The sequence below is a fragment of the Sinocyclocheilus grahami genome, unplaced genomic scaffold (assembly GCF_001515645.1).
Source record: "Sinocyclocheilus grahami isolate Dianchi unplaced genomic scaffold, SAMN03320097.WGS_v1.1 scaffold281.1, whole genome shotgun sequence".
NCBI lineage: Eukaryota > Metazoa > Chordata > Actinopteri > Cypriniformes > Cyprinidae > Sinocyclocheilus > Sinocyclocheilus grahami.
The window spans coordinates 313,303-335,655 of NW_015505460.1; the positions used below are offsets into that span (position 1 = coordinate 313,303).

At 39.1% G+C, this 22,353-nt stretch overlaps 1 protein-coding gene across 1 annotated transcript in view; it reads left to right on the plus strand.

Annotated features, from left to right (window-relative positions):
* LOC107600313 (uncharacterized) overlaps nt 1-22,353 on the plus strand; it is a 43,543-nt gene that overhangs the window by 10,652 nt on the left and 10,538 nt on the right. Inside the window, exons 6-7 of the mRNA XM_016292182.1 lie at nt 15,165-15,300; nt 22,147-22,212. Coding sequence (XP_016147668.1) covers nt 15,165-15,300; nt 22,147-22,212 — 202 coding nt within the window. The remainder of the gene's footprint in view (nt 1-15,164; nt 15,301-22,146; nt 22,213-22,353) is intronic.

The window sequence follows — 22,353 nt, forward strand, 5'->3', positions numbered from 1 at the left end:
ACTGTGCCAATTTGTTGTGTACTTTATTCAAAATGCAGACAGCTGAACCAACAGAAACACTTTGCTTCTTTATTTCACTCTATAAGTCTGAACCTAGCAGTGCTTCTTCATTGGTGGGTCACAGGTTTGTTTAGCAGGGAAAAAATTATGATACATGCAAATAATAAAACACAGCTGACTTGTGCATATTAGATATGTTCAAGTCTTTTGTTGTTGATGTCAAAAGTCCAATCAAACTGTACAGTATTTTGACAGAAATACATTCATAAGTCATTTGACAATAGGATTAATTCAAATGCAATATTTGGCCCAGGGATTGTCCCATGTGTTAATCTGGTAAAGCACACCATTTATGTATTCACAAATTAAATAATATTCCATTGACATGTCAATAATTTTGCGTGTTTACCCTGTGCATCATATTAATATTTTTTATGTTTTATAAAAGTATTGTTTATTGAATTGAACAAAGTAAAACTTTTAAAGCAGTGCATTTTCTTGTAAAATTGTACACCAATAATTGTTTTCTTCAAAAATAATAATAATAATATATATTTTATATACACTGCCATTCAAAAGTCTAGGATCAGTAAGGTTTTTAATGTTTTTTTTTAATGAAGTCTCTTATGATCATCAAGGCTGTATTTATTTGATCAAAAATACAGAAAAAAAACTGTAATATTGTAAAATATTATTGCAATTTCTAGTATTGGTTTTCTATTTTAATATACTTTAAAATATAATTTATTTCTATGATGCAGCTCTGAAATTTTGTCAGCCATTACTCCAGTTTTCAGTGTCACATGATCCTTCAGAAATCATTCTAATATGCTGATTATTATCAGTGTTGAAACTGTTGTGCTGCTTAATTTTAAATTTTTTTTGGAACCTGTAATACTTTTTTCTTTGATTCTTTGATGAAAAAAGTTTAAAAAGAACAGCATTTATTAAAAATAAAAGTATAAATAAATAAATAAAAACTGTTATTTTAAATTGCAATAATAATAGTTAACAAAATTACTTTTTTTCTGTATTTTTGATCAAATAGATAAAGCCTTGAGCATAAGGAAAATAAAAATATATATATGTATATATATGTGTGTGTGTGTGTGTGTGTGTGTGTGTGAACAGAAACTATTTTCATTGTGAAATTGCTTATAAATTTCACAATTTAATTACGAAGAAACAACAGATAACATATTGAATTGAATGAAGCAGAATTTTTTACTTTTTGCTACTTTGAAACTGTTGTGCTGCTTAATTTTAATTTTTTTTTGGAACCTGTAATACTTTTTTCTTTGATTCTTTGATGAAAAAAGTTTAAAAAGAACAGCATTTATTAAAAATAAAGTATAAAAGTATAAATAAATAAATAAAAACTGTTATTTTAAATTGCAATAATAATAGTTAACAAAATTACTTTTTTTCTGTATTTTTGATCAAATAGATAAAGCCTTGAGCATAAGGAAAATAAAAAAATATATATGTATATATATGTGTGTGTGTGTGTGTGTGTGTGTGTGTGAACAGAAACTATTTTCATTGTGAAATTGCTTATAAATTTCACAATTTAATTACGAAGAAACAACAGATAACATATTGAATTGAATGAAGCAGAATTTTTTACTTTTTGCTACTCAGTAAGAAGGAGTTTGCATCTGTCATTTGGTGTTAGATTGTCAGATACTGGTAAGGTCTGGCAAGTCAGATTGAGTTTTTAGAGAGAAAGACTTGCTCATATCCCAGCAAATCCCCCATAGGCCCACACTGAGCCCAGCGGTATATTCTTTTACCACACGATCAAGGTGCCTTTCATGGTCATCTGTGCTATTATACTCATAAAATGCTTGAAATTAATAACCTATCTGTGTTAATGCACTTTTAAATAAAGCATTAATGCTAAAGATTTGCTTTATTACTGCAGGCTGGGCGTGCAGAGCACTATTTTCTCCTAGAGCCCTGCTTAATTTATATGCCAGGTTGACAGTGTCATCAGATAGGTTTTGCAATGCCCTAGCATTCTATGATTCAATTAGGCTTTCATGCTTGGGCTGCACGGTTGGCTCGCTGGCGTTTGATAAGAAGCCCATTAAAAAGATAGATGTCTCTGAGCATAGAAATGCACTGTAAATGATTCCCCATCGCTATCTGCTTAGTGCTGAATATGAGACTGTGTGTTCCAGAAAACACGATAGAGAGCCAATAGGCATTCATCATGGAGGAAATTTAACAGTAACATTTCAGACAATTTTCTGCATGCCCTGCCAGACATACAGGGTTAGTTTGGTGTGATCAGCTGTGCGACTGGCTTTCATTTTTGCAAATTGGATTGATCTTCAGTAGCATAAGGTGAGGTGAGGTGATGTGGCTCAGATTTAAAAAGAAAACATGAAAATAGTAGCTTAGAATTCCACAACACAATTTCATCATGAAATCTCAATGCTAGTCTATATTTATTTATTATACTGTACCTGCAAGTAATCTTAATATTATCATATTAGATATCTGCATTGAGCAAATTAAAATATATTACCTGTTGATCCTCTGCAGTGAAGAGTCCAAACAGCTGATAAAAAATAAAAATAACAAATCACAATAATCCTGCATGTTTGTAAGAAACAAATATACCATTAAGATGTTTTTTAACATTAAACCATCACTGATTGGCTGTCAATATTTGTCCATAATTCATAATAACTCTTCCTTCAAATAAAACATTTTCATTGAGTGGTTTACATACATGACTGTGAATCATTTGGGTAATCTCATATTTAAACAGTTCTCACTTTTTTCTTCCACTCTTTTGTTTCTTATTGATTGGCACACCACCACCACTAAGGTCTCATTGTTATGTTGGCTGCTTTGTGATCATTGCTTTTTCTCATACATAACAGTCTGCAAAAGAATGTTGGGCTTTTTTTGTCTTCATACAAAGGTGTACACAGTCTTGCTTTTTATCGCAATGTTGCTTGGTTACCTTTTGGTTATCATTGTTGTCATGAATTGGTTTTATTATTGCATTGATCTTGCCTTGTATGCTTAAATGGCTCAACAACTGTGATGGATTCTAAGCAATAGTAAACTGTAGCTGGTTTGAGAGAGTGCTCAGCAAAGACTAAAGACACAGGGCCTGGCTACACTTGTGTGCTGACAAACAGACTGTGTCCAAAAGCAAAATGTAGTGGTAATTTGTTTGAGCAGTCCCACTGGTCTCTTTATTGCAGTCGCCACTCATTTCATCCACGTATCAGCTAGTATGCAGTAGAGCTGGGTCATATAGTTAATATTCACAGCATATTTACAGTGATTTGGCTGATAAATATAAAATATCATAGTAATTTCAATGTGCCATTGTTTTTGCAAATACATTATTGTTTTGTGAGAATTAGAGCGTTATGACAAATACTTTATCTTTAAAGTTCTATAAAGTTCAGTTAGTTTAAACTCTCTTTAGTTATTTATTTAAAATGTATTTTTATATATATTAAAACATTAAATTTACTATATTATATGACTAAGGTGGGCAATATGACTATATTATATGACTAAGGTTTATATACATGATCATATCAAATGTATTTATTTAAATAGTTTACATTTTGCTTTTCTAAAACGTATTAAAATTATAGGACAAATCTATATATTTTAAAGATTTTAAATAATTAAAAAAAATAGATTTTATGTTTTTATATTGCAGCACTGGTTCATCAGCAGCCACTTTTTCTATGTCCATTTTAACTGCTAAGATGTCTGCTTTAAATGCATCTTACAGAAACAGCCGTTTAGTCCACAGTGCTATTTATGGTCATATGATCCTGACCACTGGACCTCTTGGAAAAGCTCCCTCTAAGAATCTCTTTACGGAAAAGCCACCTAGACAAGGAGAGCTTTGCTGATGATCTGTAAGATTTGTCACACAGTGTTAAATTCCACAGAAAGCATCAACAACTCTGAAGTATATCAAGTTACAAAGCTGTTTTGTTTTGCCAGACAAACTTTTTTCTCTCTCCCACTCTTTCTCTCACTTTTCCTATCACAGTCTTTCCCTCAAGACTTGCTGTCATCCTACATTTTCAGGGATAGACATGATGACAACTGTTTTGAAATATTCATGTTTCTTTTTGGTGTGACTTGCATGTTACTCTTTCCATCTTGTACAAGTAGGTTTTTGAGAAGGGAAATATTGTTAGGTCTTGCTCCAAGTTTACAGCAGGACATTGATTCAGTATGTTGGGCTAATTTGTGTGAAGAACTTGCATTTTTAACTTGAAAACATAATTACATTCCAGATTTGATTGATGGACAGTAAATAGACGTTGGCGGGGGCATTTGGATGCTAGATGCCTGTCTGAGCAAGCTTTGAAATGGTTTGACAAATTTTCTTTCCTGTGTTGACGTATTTCCAGCTGAAACAGGACATTGGAACATAACGAAGCCTTTGTTCTTGTCTTTTAATAGCCAAAAGCCTAGTTTACATCATAACCCAGTTCGCTCATGCTGGTAGACACTGTATCTACACCATCTGGTCACAAAAAGTGCCTTTCTTCACTGACAGTCATTCAAAAGTAGCCATGCATTCTGACAAAATGCATTTTTGTAAGAAAATAAAAGTGTAAAATGGTCTTTTGTTTTCCCTTGTCTGCTGGCTTTCACAGCTCAGGATATGCTAGTGAATAATCTGAGATGGATTTTGGTTCGTTTTCTTGAAAGATAAAAGCTGCAAATATTACTGTAACAGATCGGCCAGGCTCCACCACCACCCAATCACAACGATCTCTATCACCTGAGTACTGAGCACCTGCACCTGTCACCAATCAAGCACCTCATCAACCAGCCTGCATAAAAGCACACACCTCAGACACCCTCATTGTCCGGTCTCGTACACGCGTAGAGGACTCTCTGACTTTACTACTGCTGCCATTTGAATACTTCCTGCATTACTTACCTCCTGTATTCCTCCTAGTGTCTCCAAGTGTTTCCTGTTCCTCCTAGTTCCTGGATCGCTGAGGTGTGTGCTCTTCTGTGTGCATTCCAGCTCCTGTAAAGGAAAGGACTCTGATCATTCCACTCATCATATCCTTTAAACTGTTCTACGAACTATACACTCACCGTGTCATCACCTGGATCCTACACCCGTACGCTCTGTAACCAAATAAACTTGATTGCTATACTAACCTGTTGCGTCAGACCTCTTCGGTTACAAAAGACCGGACCAACACCAACGGCACAGATGAGTCACCCCGATCTGTTTCAGGAGCTCGTAGACTCACTACGACGCATTCTTCTGAATCCACCGGCATCGTCACCATCACCGACACCGCCGCCCTCACCACCCATCACCTCCTCCATTCCAACCAGCACTTCTTCGCCTACCATCATCGCTAGTCCCATGGCCCGATCGGCGCCTTACTCTGGCTCGGCGGAGGAGGGCAACGGGTTCCTCCTGCAGTGTAATCTCACATTTCAAATGCAACCGCAATCATATCCCACTGACACCTCCAAAATTGCTTTTATTATCTCCCTGCTAACAGGACCAGCGTTGCAATGGGCGGAAACAATCTGGGCGCAGGCCAGCCCTGTCATTCAAAATGTACAGAACTTTCTAGTGCATTTTCGCGCTGTGTTTGGAAGGACAGACGGAGATACCGCTGTGGGAGAACAACTCTATCATTTGCAACAGGGTACCATGTCAATTGCCGAATACCCGCTGAAGTTCAGAACTCTCGCAGCAGCAAGTGGATGGAATGAGAGATCGCTGCTGCGATAACTGGAACAACACTATGTCGTAGACATGTACGATATCGTGTGGGCCCCATCACTCTTCGTCTTGGTCAACTTCATTCTGAAGACAATCATCTTCTGGTTCTGGAAGGGTCTACTGCTGACATCATCTTAGGGCGCCCGTGGTTGGTAAAGCACAATCACGTTATGTCTTGGAAGACGGGGGAAGTCCTGAAGTGGGGCAAGGATTGCTTCCCAGACTGCGTCCCCGTGACTCCATCACCAGCCAAGAAACTCACGGAGGTCCTTCCCGTGAATTCAACCTCCGTTGAAAGTCCCATCGAGAAGCAATCCATAGACATTCCAGCCTGCTATGCCCCCTTCAATAACGTGTTTTGCCCGAAACAAGCCTCCCGCTTACCACCACATCGGCCATGGGACTGCGCCATAGATCTCATCCCGGGTGAGCCAGTGCCTCGTGGAAAAATCTATTCACTGTCGCTTCCTGAACAGAAGGCCATGGAAGAATACACAAAGGAGGCGCTGGGTCAAGGTTACATCCGTCCATCTAATTCCCCTGCTGCATCGAGCTTCATCTTCGTGGCCAAGAAGAACGGAGGTTTGAGGCCCTGTATAGCTTACCGAGCACTAAATAACATCACCGTCAAGTTCCGATATCCTCTTCCCTTCGTCCCAAATGCCCTTGAACATCTCCGTGGTGCTACCATCTTTACAAAGTTGGACCTCCGCAGTGCCTACAACCTCATCCGGATACGTGAAGGGGATGAATGGAAGACTGCCTTTGTGACCCCTACTGGCCACTACGAGTATCTGGTCATGCCCTATGGACTTGCCAACGCTAGGGTTGTGACGGTGAGGAAATTTTCCCACCGGTTAATCGATGTGTGACAACACCGGTATCACCACTGGGGCGGGGGCGTTCCCTCTTTTCCTCGCTTTCCTTTTGTAAATAGCTTGGTAAAGCGGCGTGCGCATTTTACTTTCACTCTGAAATCGCGGCAATTCGGCGTAAAGCAATTGTTAGTTTTTAGTTTGTTTGAATTTTTCCTCGCTTTCCGTTGCTTTTAAATAGGTTAAAAGCGCCGTGCTCATTTTACTTTCACTTTTGAATTTGCGGCAGTTAGGTGTCAATTGCTTGAATGCAACAACAAAATACAACGTCAAACTCACTTAAGCCTATATATAAAACATAGAACTTTTATTAACAAATACACCATGCTATAGGGCAGGCTATGCCTAATAACAAATAACTAACTTAAAGTTTAAATGGGCATACAATACTGGAAATAGGCTAAGTAAACGTGTATAATATATAACCAAATAAATAAGAAACGTAGGACGTTTATTAGCAAAACGAGTAAGAAAGCTTGGAGGCACGGCATACACCTTGATGTCAAATAAAATAAATAAATGACACTAAGTTTAAATAAAGTAAAAATCAGCAAACAATGTGGAACCAATTAAATAAGAAACTAATGTTTAAAAAAAACTTCCAAAATCACCTTAGATAAACTGCAAAAGTCAACAGGATTTCAAAATCCAAAATATTGCCAAACAGGTGCTTTTGCATCTCGTTTTGAAACTAAATCATCCGCAATCGTCTTGTCTGTCTCACCTCACTCTTCTTGTCAGTCAGCTCGACTCACTCTCACTGGAGAAATTAAATCTGATCTGTGATGCTGTCATTCGGCACGCTGCATTGAGCATCCGCATTCTGTTTTTAATTGTAGTGTCTGTTCTTTTACTGAACTAAATGATTTTTATTTCTATAAATCAAAACGACGGTGGGGGTCGGTGCCGCGGTGGGCAAGTGACGTAACCAATGTTGCGGCTTAACACCAGTATAACCGTCAGCACCGTCTATCGCGGCAAGCCTAGCCAAGGCTCCGTATTCCAGGATTTCATGCATGAGGTGCTCCGAGAGTTTCTTCATCGATTCGTCATTGTCTACATAGATGACATCCTCATCTACTCCCGGAGCCAGGCCAAACATCGCCAGCACGTTGCGGAGGTCCTCCAATGCCTGAGAGAGCACCACCTATTCCTCAAGGCTGAAAAGTGCACCTTCCACCAACCCACGGTGCAATTCCTGGGGTATAACATTGATCGTACCGGTATCCAGATGGACGAGGGGAAGGTGGAAGCTATAACCTCCTGGCCAGAACCCACTACAATTAAGGAGCTCCAACGATTCCTCGGATTTGCCAACTTTTACTGTCGCTTCATTTCAGACTATAGCAAGATCATCAGCCCACTCACAAGCTTACTAAGAGGGAAACCCAAATCTCTGTCCTGGACACCCGCGGCCTTAGAAGCTTTCTCCTCCCTCAAAAGAGCCTTCACTAGCGCCCCCCTCCTAGTCCATCCAGTGGGGGCAGTGTTGTCCCAGCAGCAGGGGAACCAAGCCAGACTCCATCCATGTGCCGCCTTCTCTAGGAAGCTCAGCCTGGCGGAAAGTAATTATGACATCGGCAACAGAGAACTACTGGCCATCAAGCTTGCCTTAGAGGAGTGGAGGCATTGGCTGGAGGGGGCAGCCCATCCATTCACTGTACTGACTGACAGTAAGAATCTCCAGTATCTACGTGAGGCTAAACATCTGAATCCCCGCCAAGCACGATGGGCATTATTCTTTGCCAGGTTTAACTTTTACCATTACTTATCACCCTGGTCCCAGAAACGTCAAGGCTGACGCCTAGTCACGTATTCACAGTCATGTGGAAGGTCCAGAAGAACCGGAGAGTATCATCCCACCAAAGATGATCATCAGTCCCATTGAATGGAATTCCCCCTCCGTAGCCTCAAACATGGCTCCCAACAATCCGCCGGGCTGTCCTCCAGGATGCCAGTATGTACCTCGAACACAACGCACCCCACTGATTCACTCTGCTCACTTTTCTCGGGGCACTGGCCACCCAGGGGCCAACAACACCCTCTCGCTGCTATGAGATCGCCTCTGGTGGCCCAATATGGCAAGGGACGTGAGAAGGTTCATGCAAGGATGTCCAGACTCTGCCATGTCCAAAAGCCTGTGCCACTTACCATCTGGCAAACTCCTTCCTCTACCAGTGCCAAATCGCCCCTGGTCATACTTAGGAGTGGACTTTGTCACTGACCTGCCACCCTCTGAAGGTAACGCATGTATCCTGGTAATAGTTGATTGTTTCTCAAAGTCATGTCGCCTTCTGCCCCTCAGAGGTCTCCCCACTGCACTGGAAACTGCTGAGCTTCTGTTCAACAAGGTTTTCCGATATTATGGCATTCCCGAAGATATCGTCTCAGACCGGAGACCTCAGTTTATCTCAAAAGTATGGAATGCTTTCTTCAAACTCCTAGGTGTGACCGTAAGCCTCTCGTCCGGATATCATCCACAGTCGAATGGTCAAACGGAGAGGAAGATTCAAGAGGTGGTGCGATTGCTGGGCCGAGTACACCCAGAATTCCCTGCGACAGCCTTCTACTGGTCTCACTCCCTTCCAGTGCGTGCTCTGGTTCCAGCCTCCACTGTTCCCCTGGTCCGGGGAACCTTCTGATATTCTGGCGGTGGACTACTGGTTCCAGGAAAGCGAGAGGGTCTGGGACGCTGCTCACCACCATCTCCAACGGGTAGTGCGCAGGCAGAAGACGGCCGCGGACCTTCGAAGAGCTGAAACACCTACCTATCAACCAGGTCAGAAGGTATGGCTGTCAACTCGGGACATCAAACTGCGCCTGCCCTGTAGGAAGCTCAGTCCCTGATTTGTTGGCCCCTTCACCATCCTGGAACAAATAAACCCGGTGGTTACACTTTACTTGAAGGGGTGTGCGTAAGACTGACATGACGCCTTCATAATCATGACATGACACCTACATAATCATGACATGACACATGTCATGAATATGAAGGGTTTTTATGCATGTTTATGACAACTGTCATTAAGTGTCATTCGCTCAGTTATGTCATTTTTAATGCAAAGATGACATTGTTTGAGATGTCTTTGTTATGGGCTATGGTTAGGGGTAGGGTTAGGTTTAGGTCAAATAATGTCATATTTGCATTAAAAATGACATAACTGAGCGAATGACAATTAATGACAGTTGTCATAAACATGCATAAAACCTCCTTCATATTCATGACATGTGTCATGTCATAATTATGAAGGTGTCGTTTCAGTCTTATGCACACCCCTTCAAGTAAAGTGTTATCAACCCGGTCACCTACAAACTCCAACTCCCCTCACAGTACAGAATTCATCCCACGTTCCACGTATCTCTGCTAAAGCCTCACAATGAACCTGGCTCTCTCCCCACAGAGCCTGGCCAGACGGCGGAACCCCCTCTTCCCTTGATTCTGGATGAGGGGTCAGTCTACAAGGTGAAGGAAATTCTGCAGTCCCGGTGCCGTGGTGGTCAGCTGGAATACCTCGTAGACTGGGAAGGATATGGACCCGAGGAACGCTCATGGGTACCTAGGACCGATATAGTAGACCCCGCCTTAATGTCTGAGTTCCATGCTGCCCATCCTGATCAGCCGGCACCTCGGGGCAGAGGTAGACCACCACGATGTCGGGGTTTTCGGCCCTCAGGAGCAGGCCGTGGATGGGGGAAGTACTGTAACAGATCGGCCAGGCTCCACCACCACCCATTCACAATGATCTCTATCACCTGAGTACTGAGCACCTGCACCTGTCACCAATCAAGCACCTCATCAACCAGCCTGCATAAAAGGACACACCTCAGACACCCTCATTGTCCGGTCTTGTACACACGTAGAGGACTCTCTGACTTTACTACTGCTTCCATTTGAATACTTCCTGCATTACTTACCTCCTGTGTTCCTCCTAGTGTCTCCTGTTCCTCCTAGTTCCTGGATCGCTAAGGTGTGTGCTCTTCCGTGTGCTTTCCAGCTCCTGTAAAGGAAAGGACTCTGATCATTCCACTCATCATATCCTTTAAACTGTTCTACGAACTATACACTCACCGTATCATCGCCTGGATCCTACACCCGTACTCTCTGTGACCAAATAAACTTGATATACTAACCTGTTGCGTCAGACCTCTTCCGTTACAATTACATTAATTAGCCCAGAAAAAAAATTATATATATATATATAATTGTTTTATTTTTTTACTGTTTGCATCACTCCGCTTGAATTTGTCTGTGAGTTCAAGGCAGATTTGTCTCTTGAGATTACATCATTACGCCAGTACGCGAGAAGTGACAATGACGAGTGAGAATCCTTCACTTAGCTAATTCATTCAAAAACAGTGAATCAAAAAATTCAAAATTGGTGATTCTGTGGTGGCTTTTTTTGGAGATATTTTCAAGAATAGCAAAAATATTTATAACTGACTTTATATATCTAAAATGTAAGTTACTTTTTGTTTATTGAACTGTTGTCTGCCATATCAATAGTTTGTAGCAGTTGTATAGTTTTTAGATATTCTTATCATATATTTGGGCTTAGCATACAGTGTGTGTGTGTGTGTGTGTGTGTTTGTTTGTGTAATTCACATCTGGCAAAATGAGTCGGAATGCACACGGCTACTTACGAGCTACAGGCAAAACAAATGCAAAATTTAAGGTTTTCACAAACATTAATTTGTTAAGCCCTCGTATAGCAATCCTAATGCTCCACATAGTAATTAAACATCTAAAATGATATTTGTTTGTATGTTTTCTGAAAGGTCCTCCTTCTTTGTTTTAAAAACTTGCCCTTGTCCATCGGAAAGCAAAGCACTTGCATCTGACATTTTGGTTTTGGTTTTGAAAGGAACATGCAGGAATGAGAATAGAGAATAAAGTGTGGGACTCGATTGATGTTAATAGAGTTCTTAAGAGCAATAAGCCAAGAAGGCGTACAGGTATAACTCAGTCAGTTTTATTTTTGCCCGATTCCAACAAATCATGCATCATTTAAATTATTTTATTTTTTTAATAGAGAATGTGAAAACAGCAATAATACATATACCCTAGTAAAAAGTAATATATTTAAAATACATTTATTATGTATAGTTCAAATCCATTTGCATATTTACTGACATATCCCTCTAGACTTACTGATATAAAAATTATAATTCAACTTAATTGGGATTACTGCCTGTGCACAATGCACATTTCTTAATATTAAGTCTAAAATGTGTTTTAATTATGAGGATTGTACGATCTTTGAATAATATCGGTCTTTAAATACAAGGTATTTCAAATATACCTAAAGTATACTTGCAATATCTCCACTTTTATGTATATCTTTAGTTGGACTTCAGCACTACTTATGCACAAAGTGCTTAAGTTCATAATTCGTTGTTCCAATTTAGCAGACTTTAAATATACCAGTTTAGTATAACAAAAATACAATTGCAGGGTATTTTTATTAACCACATAAATATGTAAATGTATTTGTAGTATACTTAGCATCATGAAATAGATGTATTTCAAATACATTGTAGTATATTTATTTTTCACTAGGGTGTGTGTGTATATATTGTTTTGCTTGAAAACTTTGCCATTTAGTTTTATTTTGCTCAATTTTGCTCATTTTGCTTACCTTGTTTTATTTTGTAAAAAAATTGGTTTAATATTTAATGCCAAAGCATTCAGTCATTTTCAGAGCAATAGTTCACCTCAAAATGAAAATGCTATCATCTTTCACTCACCTTGAATCTGAATGTAAACTTAATATGATTTAATAAATTCATAAAAAGTATGACATTTCATTTTCAGAACACAAACATTTTTGAATAATGCCTCAGCTGATTTTGTTTATGCAATAAATTTACAGGGGTCCAAAATTGTCATGCTCCAAAGACATAATTGCTATAGGCAGTGTAATACTCCTGAACAGAATGAAATGAAATTTAAGTCACTCTCAAATCATTCAACTCATGTAAACATCAGCCCAAATGAAATATGGTGACAAGTTAATCAAACCTCATTGGTGCTTTGGTGTTTAGCATTAAGTCACGTGCCACATATGAACCAAAATTGTTTCCAATCACATAGGTGTGGAATGACATGAAGGTAAAAGTTGATTTTTGGGTGAACTGTCCTTTTAAGTGTGGCTAAACTGCTCAAATGCTTTTTGGGGCCTCTGCATCTCTTAAAAGTTTGTTTTGTGAACTTTTAGGAGTGTCTAGCATATAGATGGCCTCAGTTAACAGCCATAAAACTCCAGTTTTGATTTCATGGTGCACAGTTGCTTTGAGAAATGGCATATTAAGGTGTTTGTGTGGAGGCTGACCGAGTGCAGCGTGTCTCTAATTGTTATCTAACAGTAGGTGGACATCTGACTGAGCTGGCGGCAGTGGAGACTGTCATTGTGATGCACATTCACCTCCAGTATAATGATGTTTCTGTGCTGATCTCTCTCTCTCTCTCTCTCTCTCTCTCACACACACACACACACACACACACACACACACACACACACACACATGCACACACACACACATGCACACACACACACACACACTCAGAGCCGCAACGTATCTATGACAGGTGTTGAGCTCTAGCAGCTCTCGATCCTAATTACTTGGCCGTCCCTTTCTGCAAGCAGATGGGTCCCTCTCCGAAATTAATGTTCTAGCCGGCTACTCTCCACAGCCCATTCCCTTGTCATTTGTGCCATACAGGTACAGTAGTCTTAACTTAATGTAAAAAAATCCAATCAGATTGCGTGCCAAAGCATCATTAGGGAGATTGGTGGCTGACTGACATAAATTATTTGGAAAGTGATTTGTCAACCTAATGAAAAGTAGAAACTCTGCGATACTTTTGAGTGCTCTGTTTTTCAGACGGAGTTAGAAACGCATCCAGATGAATGTTTTCTGCACCATGTATTTTTTTAATTCACATCTATTTCTGACTAAATATAATAATATTGATGGTGCTTGTGTCAACAGAATTATATGTAACATCTGTTATGGGTCTGTGTTTATTTTTCCCTCGGGAGATCAGCACAGACAGGTGAATGTGAAGTAATACTGAGCGCAGCACCATTTATTACTTTCAGAACAATGGTGTCTTTTTCTTGTATTTCCATCAGTCTCCTCTTAAGTAGAAATTCTGGAGTTTTATATATATATATATATAGAGAGAGAGAGAGAGAGAGGAGGGATATTTAAGAAACTATGTAATATTTAAATTAGGATTAATTTGGACTATTCCTACATTATCATTTTTATAATAGCACTTTTGTAGTTGACAATGGAACACGTTTAACCAAAAAGTTGAATTGTGTTGTTGGGATCAGGCTATTCTTAGTCATTTTCAGTGTTTTTTTAAAGTTATTTGTTTAATATTTTGCTGTTTTAAATTTTAAACTACTGGTCAAAATGTTGGGGTCAGTAAGATTATTTTATTGTTTTTAGAAAGAAGTCTCTTATGCTCACCAAGACTGCATTTATTTTATCAAAAATACAATAAAAACCAGTAATACTGTTTAATATTATTGCAATTTAAAATAACTATTTATTTACTAAAATTACTATTTATTTATTTATTACATATTTGGATGTATAACTATACATTCAGATTAGCAATTATATATTGATATTTATGAAAAAAATAGTCTGTGTTTATAATTGCATATTTGTTACTTACAGCTGTATTTTTATAATTATTTTATTATGTATTTTAACTATTTTTTTTTAAATGGTTAAATATATATTCAAATATTTATTTATTTATTGTTCTCCATACAAACGTTGAGAATATTCACGGTGGTAAAAGTGTGTTTTCCTCTTGTACTTGACATAAGCTGCTCTTGTTCTAGACAGCATGGAGACTCTTTTGTTTACCAGTGAAGAGAGTAGAACTGCCTTAGAAAGAGAGTGATATATGCTAACCTGGGTGTGTACAGCATAATGGGAGTGTGAGTGTTACTGAAGGGTTTGGCTGGGAGTGTGTCTGCTCCTGCAGCCTGCTGTGTTGTGGACTAAAGAGGAGTGCAGTATGAATTATTCCTGCTGTTCTGAATTTGATTCCTCACTGCTGCAAACTTCTCTGATCTCTGGCCATATTCATTCACCTCTGTTTTCCCTCCTTTTCTTTCATTTATCTCTCCACCGATTCATTATTTAGCGTGTGAAATTCGTACAGCGGCACTGTAAGTGGCATGGTATTGTGGCAGAACTTCACGTCGGGAGTGATTTGTGGCAGCTCGGAGGGGTTGAAGGATGGTTCTGCTCATCTGTGGCAGACATGGGGGCGCAGGCACTAACATTCTGGCCACTGGGCAACAAATGCTGTCAACTAACGACTGCTTCCTATGGGGAAAAAAGGGGTCTTCTTTAGGGGACACTTATAGGGCCAAGTCAAATGTTCCTGTATTGTAACTGCTGACATGTTTCATTCTAACTGAAGTTATACTTCTCTCTCCTCCATGGTTATGTCTCTGAGATGGATGGTGATAAAATGCTTCCCTGTGTGTTTTTCTCTGTAGATACGGGTCTTCTGCAAAGGGACGTCACAGCACGGAGGCAAGATGAGGACCTTCAGCCAAATCTGCACGTGCTGGGAGTTCTCTTCCTGGGCAAACACACCAGCCGTGCATTCGACTTTGTTCTGCTCTTTCAATTGTGAGTCTGATTCATTCAAAACATTTGAGGGCTAAAATGTCCTGCTGGCATAGCTGACCACCAGCATATGGTGTTGCTTTGGATGCTAGTCTCTGCATAGCGTGCTTATGTCAAGGCTGCTTAACAAGTTTCACAAGAAAAATCAATGGTTGAAGAATAGCTTCACTACACTGTAAAATTTTCTAAATTGTAACTGTTAACATAAAAGCATAGTTCACCCAAATCTGAAAATTAGCTGAAAATGTACCCACCCTCATGCCATCCAAGATGTAGCTGAGTTTGTTACTTCATTGGAACAGATTTGGAGAAATTTAGCATTGCATCACTTGCTCACCAATGGATCCTCTGCAGTGAATGGGTGCCGTCAGAATGAAACTCCAAACAAAAAAAAAAACAGAGTAATCCACATGACTCCAGTCCGTCTTGTGAAGCGAAAAGCTGCATGTTTGTATGAAACAAATCCTTCATTAAAGCATTCTAACACCATCACTTTTGGCCAAAATTCCTGTCCGTAATCCATAATAACGCTTCATCTGGTGAAAAAGTCCATCCCCTGTCTACACATCGAAACACACACCAACATATTTGTTTAGAACTATTTCCGCTTGTAAACAGTGCTTGATCTGTGCATATGTCTTTTTTATTTAGATGAGACAATATTCTCGTTGGGAAAAGCAATATTATGGATAGAGGACTCGTATTTTAGCTGGAATCGACGGTTTGAAGTTTAAAATGTCTTGCAAGATTTGTTTATTACAAACTTGCAATTTTGACATCTGAAGACATTCATTGATACGACTGCAGTCGTGCGCATTTGTTACGACCCTGTCTAGGGTAAGGCCGCAACATAAACTGACATTAACAATCAAAGATCCTTTATACATTTATTTACACAACCACGAGTGAAAGCACAACTTCAGAGGTGAGCAAAGGCCAAAACAACAAACAAAACACCAAGCTAGCTCCTAACAGAAGACTAAATTCCCTAACAAAAGAAAAACAAAATAAAAATACAACACGTAACCCTAACTCCCTATCTAATGGAAAACAGGAGAAAACAATATTTACAAAAGAAAATGGCACTCACCCCCTACAGCTTCCAAGTGTGGAAAAGAGTATTTACAATACTTTACAAAATATACAAAATGGAAATGAGATTGACAACAACTTACAACTCAAAACCAAAATTCACACTGCACACAACAGGCAGATCAACAGGCAAGCTAACAGCGACAACACACTGTAGCAAACACACAATAGCACATGTGCAATGGAACAACAGGAAATCACAAGTTGATCAGAGCTCCCTCCTCAGGCACAACAGATCCTTTTATTGCTGCTCCTTGGTCCCATTAGCACCAATCAGATCTGGACATCACTTTGGTAGTATCCAATCCTGTGAAAGAAAGGATGACAAAAGAGAAAGAAAGAGAGAGAGAGAAACAGCAAAGCAAGACACATACACAATATGTCTCAAGACGTAACACATAATTAGCGTAGCTGCTGTTCCAACCAAACAAAATTGATTTGTTTAACCCAAACTAAAGAATAATAATGTGCATTTGATTAGATATAACTGCAGTACAAGATTATGAGATGCATTATTTGAATGCTTGGCCAAAGAGATGTGTCTTTAATCTAGATTTAAACAGAGAGAGTGTGTCTGAACCCCGAACGTTATCAGGAAGGCTATTCCAGAGTTTGGGAGCCAAATGCGAAAAAGCTCTACCTCCTTTAGTGGACTTTGCTATCCTAGGTACTACCAAAAGTCCAGAATTTTGCGACCTTAGGGAGCGTGATGGATTGTAGCATGGTAGAAGACTAGTTAGGTACGCAGGAGACATGATGGCCTTCCCACAGACCCTGGGCAGAGTGGCCACTCATGACCGCTTTCCAGCCTATGAGAGAGGCATCCGTCATTAGCGTTACGCGACGACAAGGAGCCCCTAACATCGGGCCTTGAACTAGGAACCAACGTTTCTTCCACATGTCTAAGGCACGTAAGCATCGCCACGTGACCTTGATCATGCGAAGCGGATTCCCCCTCGGGGAAAATCCCTTGGTTCTGAGCCACCACTGCAAGGGTCTCATGTACAGCAGGCCAAAAGGTATCACGTTGGACGCCGCTGCCATCAGGCCCAACAGCCTTTGAAACTGTTTGACAGTGAGTGACTGGCCTTCTCTTACTCTCGTGACTGTCGTGAGGATTGACTCGATTCGAGCAGGAGACAGACGTGCCTGCATCGAGGTTGAGTCCCACACCACGCCTAAATAAGTGGTTCTCTGTAGTGGAGAAAGAACACTCTTCTTGGCATTTAGTCTTAACCCCAGCTCTCTCATATGGGCGAGGACGACATCTCAATGCCGAGCCGCCATCTGCTCCGACTGAGCTAGTATTAACCAATCGTCGATGTAATTGAGTATGCGGATGCCCTGGAGTCGCAGAGGAGCCAGAGCAGCATCCACACACTTTGTGAAAGTGCGGGGTGAGAGTGACAGGCCGAAGGGAAGAACTCAATATTGGTATGCTTTGCCCCCGAAAGCAAACCTTAGGCACTTCCAGTGTTGAGGGAGGATGGAAACATGGAAATAAGCATCTTTGAGAACTATCGTAACAAACCAGTCCTCGGACTGGATCTGAGATACTATCTCTCCTCTGTCTCGACTCTCATCAGATGAAGCTTCTGGCTCTCTCTCTCTGGGGGGGTGGGAAGAAACCGCAGCGCAGGCTTCCGAACACTGAGAGAGAGCCGTGGATCTAGTCTCAGATCCCTCCGCTAAATCCACCCGCGATCCCCACGACAACTGTACCTCGGCAACAGCGGGATCGCGAGCCTGGCCGCTCTCATCAAACACGTCCAGGCGAGAGCGGAGCGTGCGCAGCGCGAGCAGCTTGCAGTCATGACAATCAGCCCCCTCGAGAGCTGACTGTGCATGCTCCGCTTGTGTGTATCCCCCGCCGCCAGATATCGTGGGCAGGGAGGAACACAGCATTTGTAATGCCGTTCGCTCGCCATAGACTTTTTCATGATTGTTTTTTATATATGCTTGTGCGGACAGACAACAGTAAATAGACAGACACATAGACACCGGATGCGCTTTTATACTTTCTGGTGCTTATGTCACCCCGCTCGTGACGTCTCGCTACTCCATTGGACTGATTTGACACGTGCTTCAGAACGCGGTCACGCAGGGGCGTTCCCAAAGCGACTTCGACACAGCTCGAGTTCCTGAAGGGGAAGTAGATTTTCAGCAACTTTTCATTTTCAGGTGAACTATTCCTTTAAAGATGATTTTTAACTGATTTAACCCATTCAAATGTAGGTGTAAGGTGTAAATTAATGTATTTAGGCTGATTCAGTGATGCTAAATATTTGTTTTAATATTTGTGTTTGTTTTAATAAAACCAGTTAATTTAGATTACCATTAGTTATAATTTTTTAGTTTGAGTTTTGAAAGTGAATAGCATGAGTATCCGCCAGCTAGAGCACCACCAAGCCTGTTGCAAGCTTTAATAAAATTAGTAAAACCACCTTTCACCCCTCACCCCATAATTTGCACCCTTGATACTAAACTAAAATATATTTTTCATTATGTGTTACATAGTTTCTGACCTTTGGTATTTTGGGTATACAATCTAGCCCATCTCATTTAATTTTTTACCTTTCAACATTATTCCCAGTGATGCAAAGATGAGTCATGCACTTTTGGACACCATCGGGCTATATAGAGGAGAGAGCTTATAGCCTTGAAATACGAGACAGCATTCATAAATTTCACATAGAGCTTTGATACTAAGACTTGTAATTCGCCCTGAACTGTAAACTTATTGTACTTATGTTGGGCTCTTAAATTTTGTTTTAACATGATGTTGGCATTGTGAGCTCACGTTAATGTTGAACTGGCTCCGAGTCAAAAGCTCTTTTTGTATTAGAGTGCTTTGAGGTATCATTAGCTTATAGAGAAGCTGCTAGCGTGAAAAGAAGCAGCATGTATTTCCTTAATTTAGCTTTAATTTATTTAGAAGCAGCATGTATTTCCTGTCCTCTTTATTAGCAAAAGCGTTGTTTAAGGGCCATACATATTCATGCATATTATATAAGGTTTTCTGAGATATATTCAAATATATGCACAAAATAATATTAATAATAAAAAATACACATATTTAAAAAACAATTATTATGTATAAATAAATATTCCTCGCTTGTAATAGATGCACAAGATGCTGCAAAATGTGTTGATTTACAGAAAGGAAAAATGTAAATCATTCTTTATAAAATGCAAAATGCTTGTTCAGTCACAAGGGACATGTCTTCCTGAAATAGCATCAAAATTGTGTTCTTTTGACGTTATTACAATGCTTTGAACATCATAAATCTGTTTTTCTCATTGCCTATTATCATTGTTTTTTTTATAGAGGCAATGATAGATGTTTCCATAAAAGGCTTGCAAACAACAACAGAAAACATAATAAATCCCAATTGCGCTACAATTTTACAATATTTCCTTTTCTGGTCACTAAAAGAAACTACCAGCAGGTGCCACGTGACATCAGCCATTCTCAGGTATTTGCATGTATTACAGGATTCGCCATTAAAACAAGATTCTGTGAAGAACAGTCTCATAAACGTGTCACAAAAGCGCTTCGCTAAAATGTCACTGAACCCCTTCAATTAGACTGAGCAGAGCGTCTCGTTTAGTTTTTGATAAAAAAAAGGTTAATGAAGTCACTGAGAGCTCTCACTGAGTTAAGAGCTGCTCCTCTCCGCTGACGAGGTACAGACACAAACATCCTCACTGGATCAAAGCATTAAGTAGGTTTTAATCCATGTTATGCTCTCTAGACCGCCATAAAATGCAGTGTCATTTATGTGTGAAATGTCAGTATTGCCCCGAACAACAGTTTTAACATTTCACCTCTGGAAAAATGGTGCACAATAATGAAATAATGGTCAGCTGCTTTTTGTACTAGTCTCCAATATGGCTGCCCATCTGTTCGTCTTTAAATGGGCCATTATTAATTAGCCGATGTTAGAAATGTAGCCTTTCCCCAGTTATTTTTCATCTTTTAGCCCAATTTAAAGTTTTGGAGGGCTTTAAAGTAAGTTTTAACCAGCATAAATCAATTTCTTTGATAGATTTTCAAGCAAAATTGATTTGTTCTGCCCACGTTGACATTGTGACTGCTGTACCTGTGTCCTCTATGGATGATATTGCAAAACTAAATACAGAATCCAAAATGCATGAGTTTTGCTTGGATTTTTGCTGGGAAAATAAGAGTAGCAATGCACTAAGGGCATCAGTGGTCATTACTGTGAAATGCCTTTGACACTTAACAGTGAATCATTTGTTGCGCTGCTCTGCATGCCCGGTCATGCAACTGAATGGAAAAGAGCTTGTTATCAGCATTTAGGCAGGTTTGGCTAACACACATCCAATCAATTCTCTGCTCATTGTGTTCAAGAGGCTTGGCACTCGATCAATGTGCCTCCATGACAGATTGCGTTCTCTATCCAGTCAAGGACCACAGATCCACACTGTGCTGTCCTGTATGATGGTGCAAGTCAAGGTTTCTATTTCCCTCTTCTCCTATGTGTTTCCTTCTGTAGTTCTTTCATACTGGCACACAACTGCCTTTTGTACATTGACTGATTGACTGACTCACTCAGAGCTTCAGCATTCAATGATACGTTTGTGCCAGATACTGAGAGATTCTGAAAAGTTATCATTTGTGATTTTTAAATTAGGAGAGGTTGCTTTTAAAAGACAATAAATAAATAAAATGTTTAAAAAAGCTTGCCGTGATTCTAGTTTAAAAGGTCTCTTTAATTACTCTCTCCTCTTCATGAAAAAATTTACAATTTTTTGTATTTTGATTTTATGTATCTTAAGACATTTTATATTTTATTCTAAATTCTAAACTCTATAATCAAATGCTTTGTTAATTTTGTATTTATGAGTACAATTTGTATGTTATTCATTTATTGATTGATTGATGACTACCATCATGTAATATATTTATTTATTTTAATGCAATGTATTTTTTTATTTATTGATTTAATGTTTGTTTCAAGATGTCATTACCAAACTAGTAATTATTTAATGCATTTTATAAATTTTTTAATTTATTTATTTAGAAATTTGGCTTATTTTATAGGTTTTGTCAGCCAATTTGACTGTCGTCTAACTATTTTTGGTATTTTGGTTTTATATATTTTGAGACTTTTTAAAATTCTTCTTTATAAACTTTTTTTTATGAGTAGAATTTTTTTCACTTCCATCATGCTATTTATTTATTGTTTGTTTGTAGCTGTCATAGTCATTATTTGAAATTTTTTATTTAAATAAATACATTATTATTATTATTATTATTATTATTAGGGGCCAAGCACCGAAGGTGCGTAGGCACGTCTTGTATACGTTAGATTTCTTATTTTTCTCCTTCTTCTTCTTCTTCTTATTATTATTATTATTAAACTTTCTTACTATGACTTTCTTAATAGCAAGCCTAAGGCTTATCCAACTTTTCTTCAAAACAGTGAAAAACTTAATTGCATCACACACAAAATCAAAAATCTGAACCATCACACATTATACCAAAATCCACTTTAAAGCTGATCTTTATTCCTGAACGTGTGAAATGTTTTAACATTGATGAAGTTTAAAAGTTTGAAGAAGTTTCATAACTTTCAGTAGTCAAAAGATTGAAAAAGATTAAACATCTGGCTTTGTCCATCTTTGAGTTGGCGCAGTAAAGGTTCCTGTTTGATTCCTGTGACAGCTCCTCATGAATATGAAATAGTGTCATTATTGTAACGCGTGCTGATAATGAACTTTCTTTAACAGTGTGTCTATCGGGATCAGTTACGTCCTGGCGGGAAGTGAGGCCTACGCTGCACTTTTTCATACCAGGTGAGCTGCCTTACAGTGCAACCTTTAATGTAACAGTTAAGATATTAAATGTTAAGAGCAGGTTTGCATTTAAACAAGAACCCGTTTCTGTTCAGCCAGATGAAATAAATGCATATGCTTCATTTTCATGTATGCCTTCAT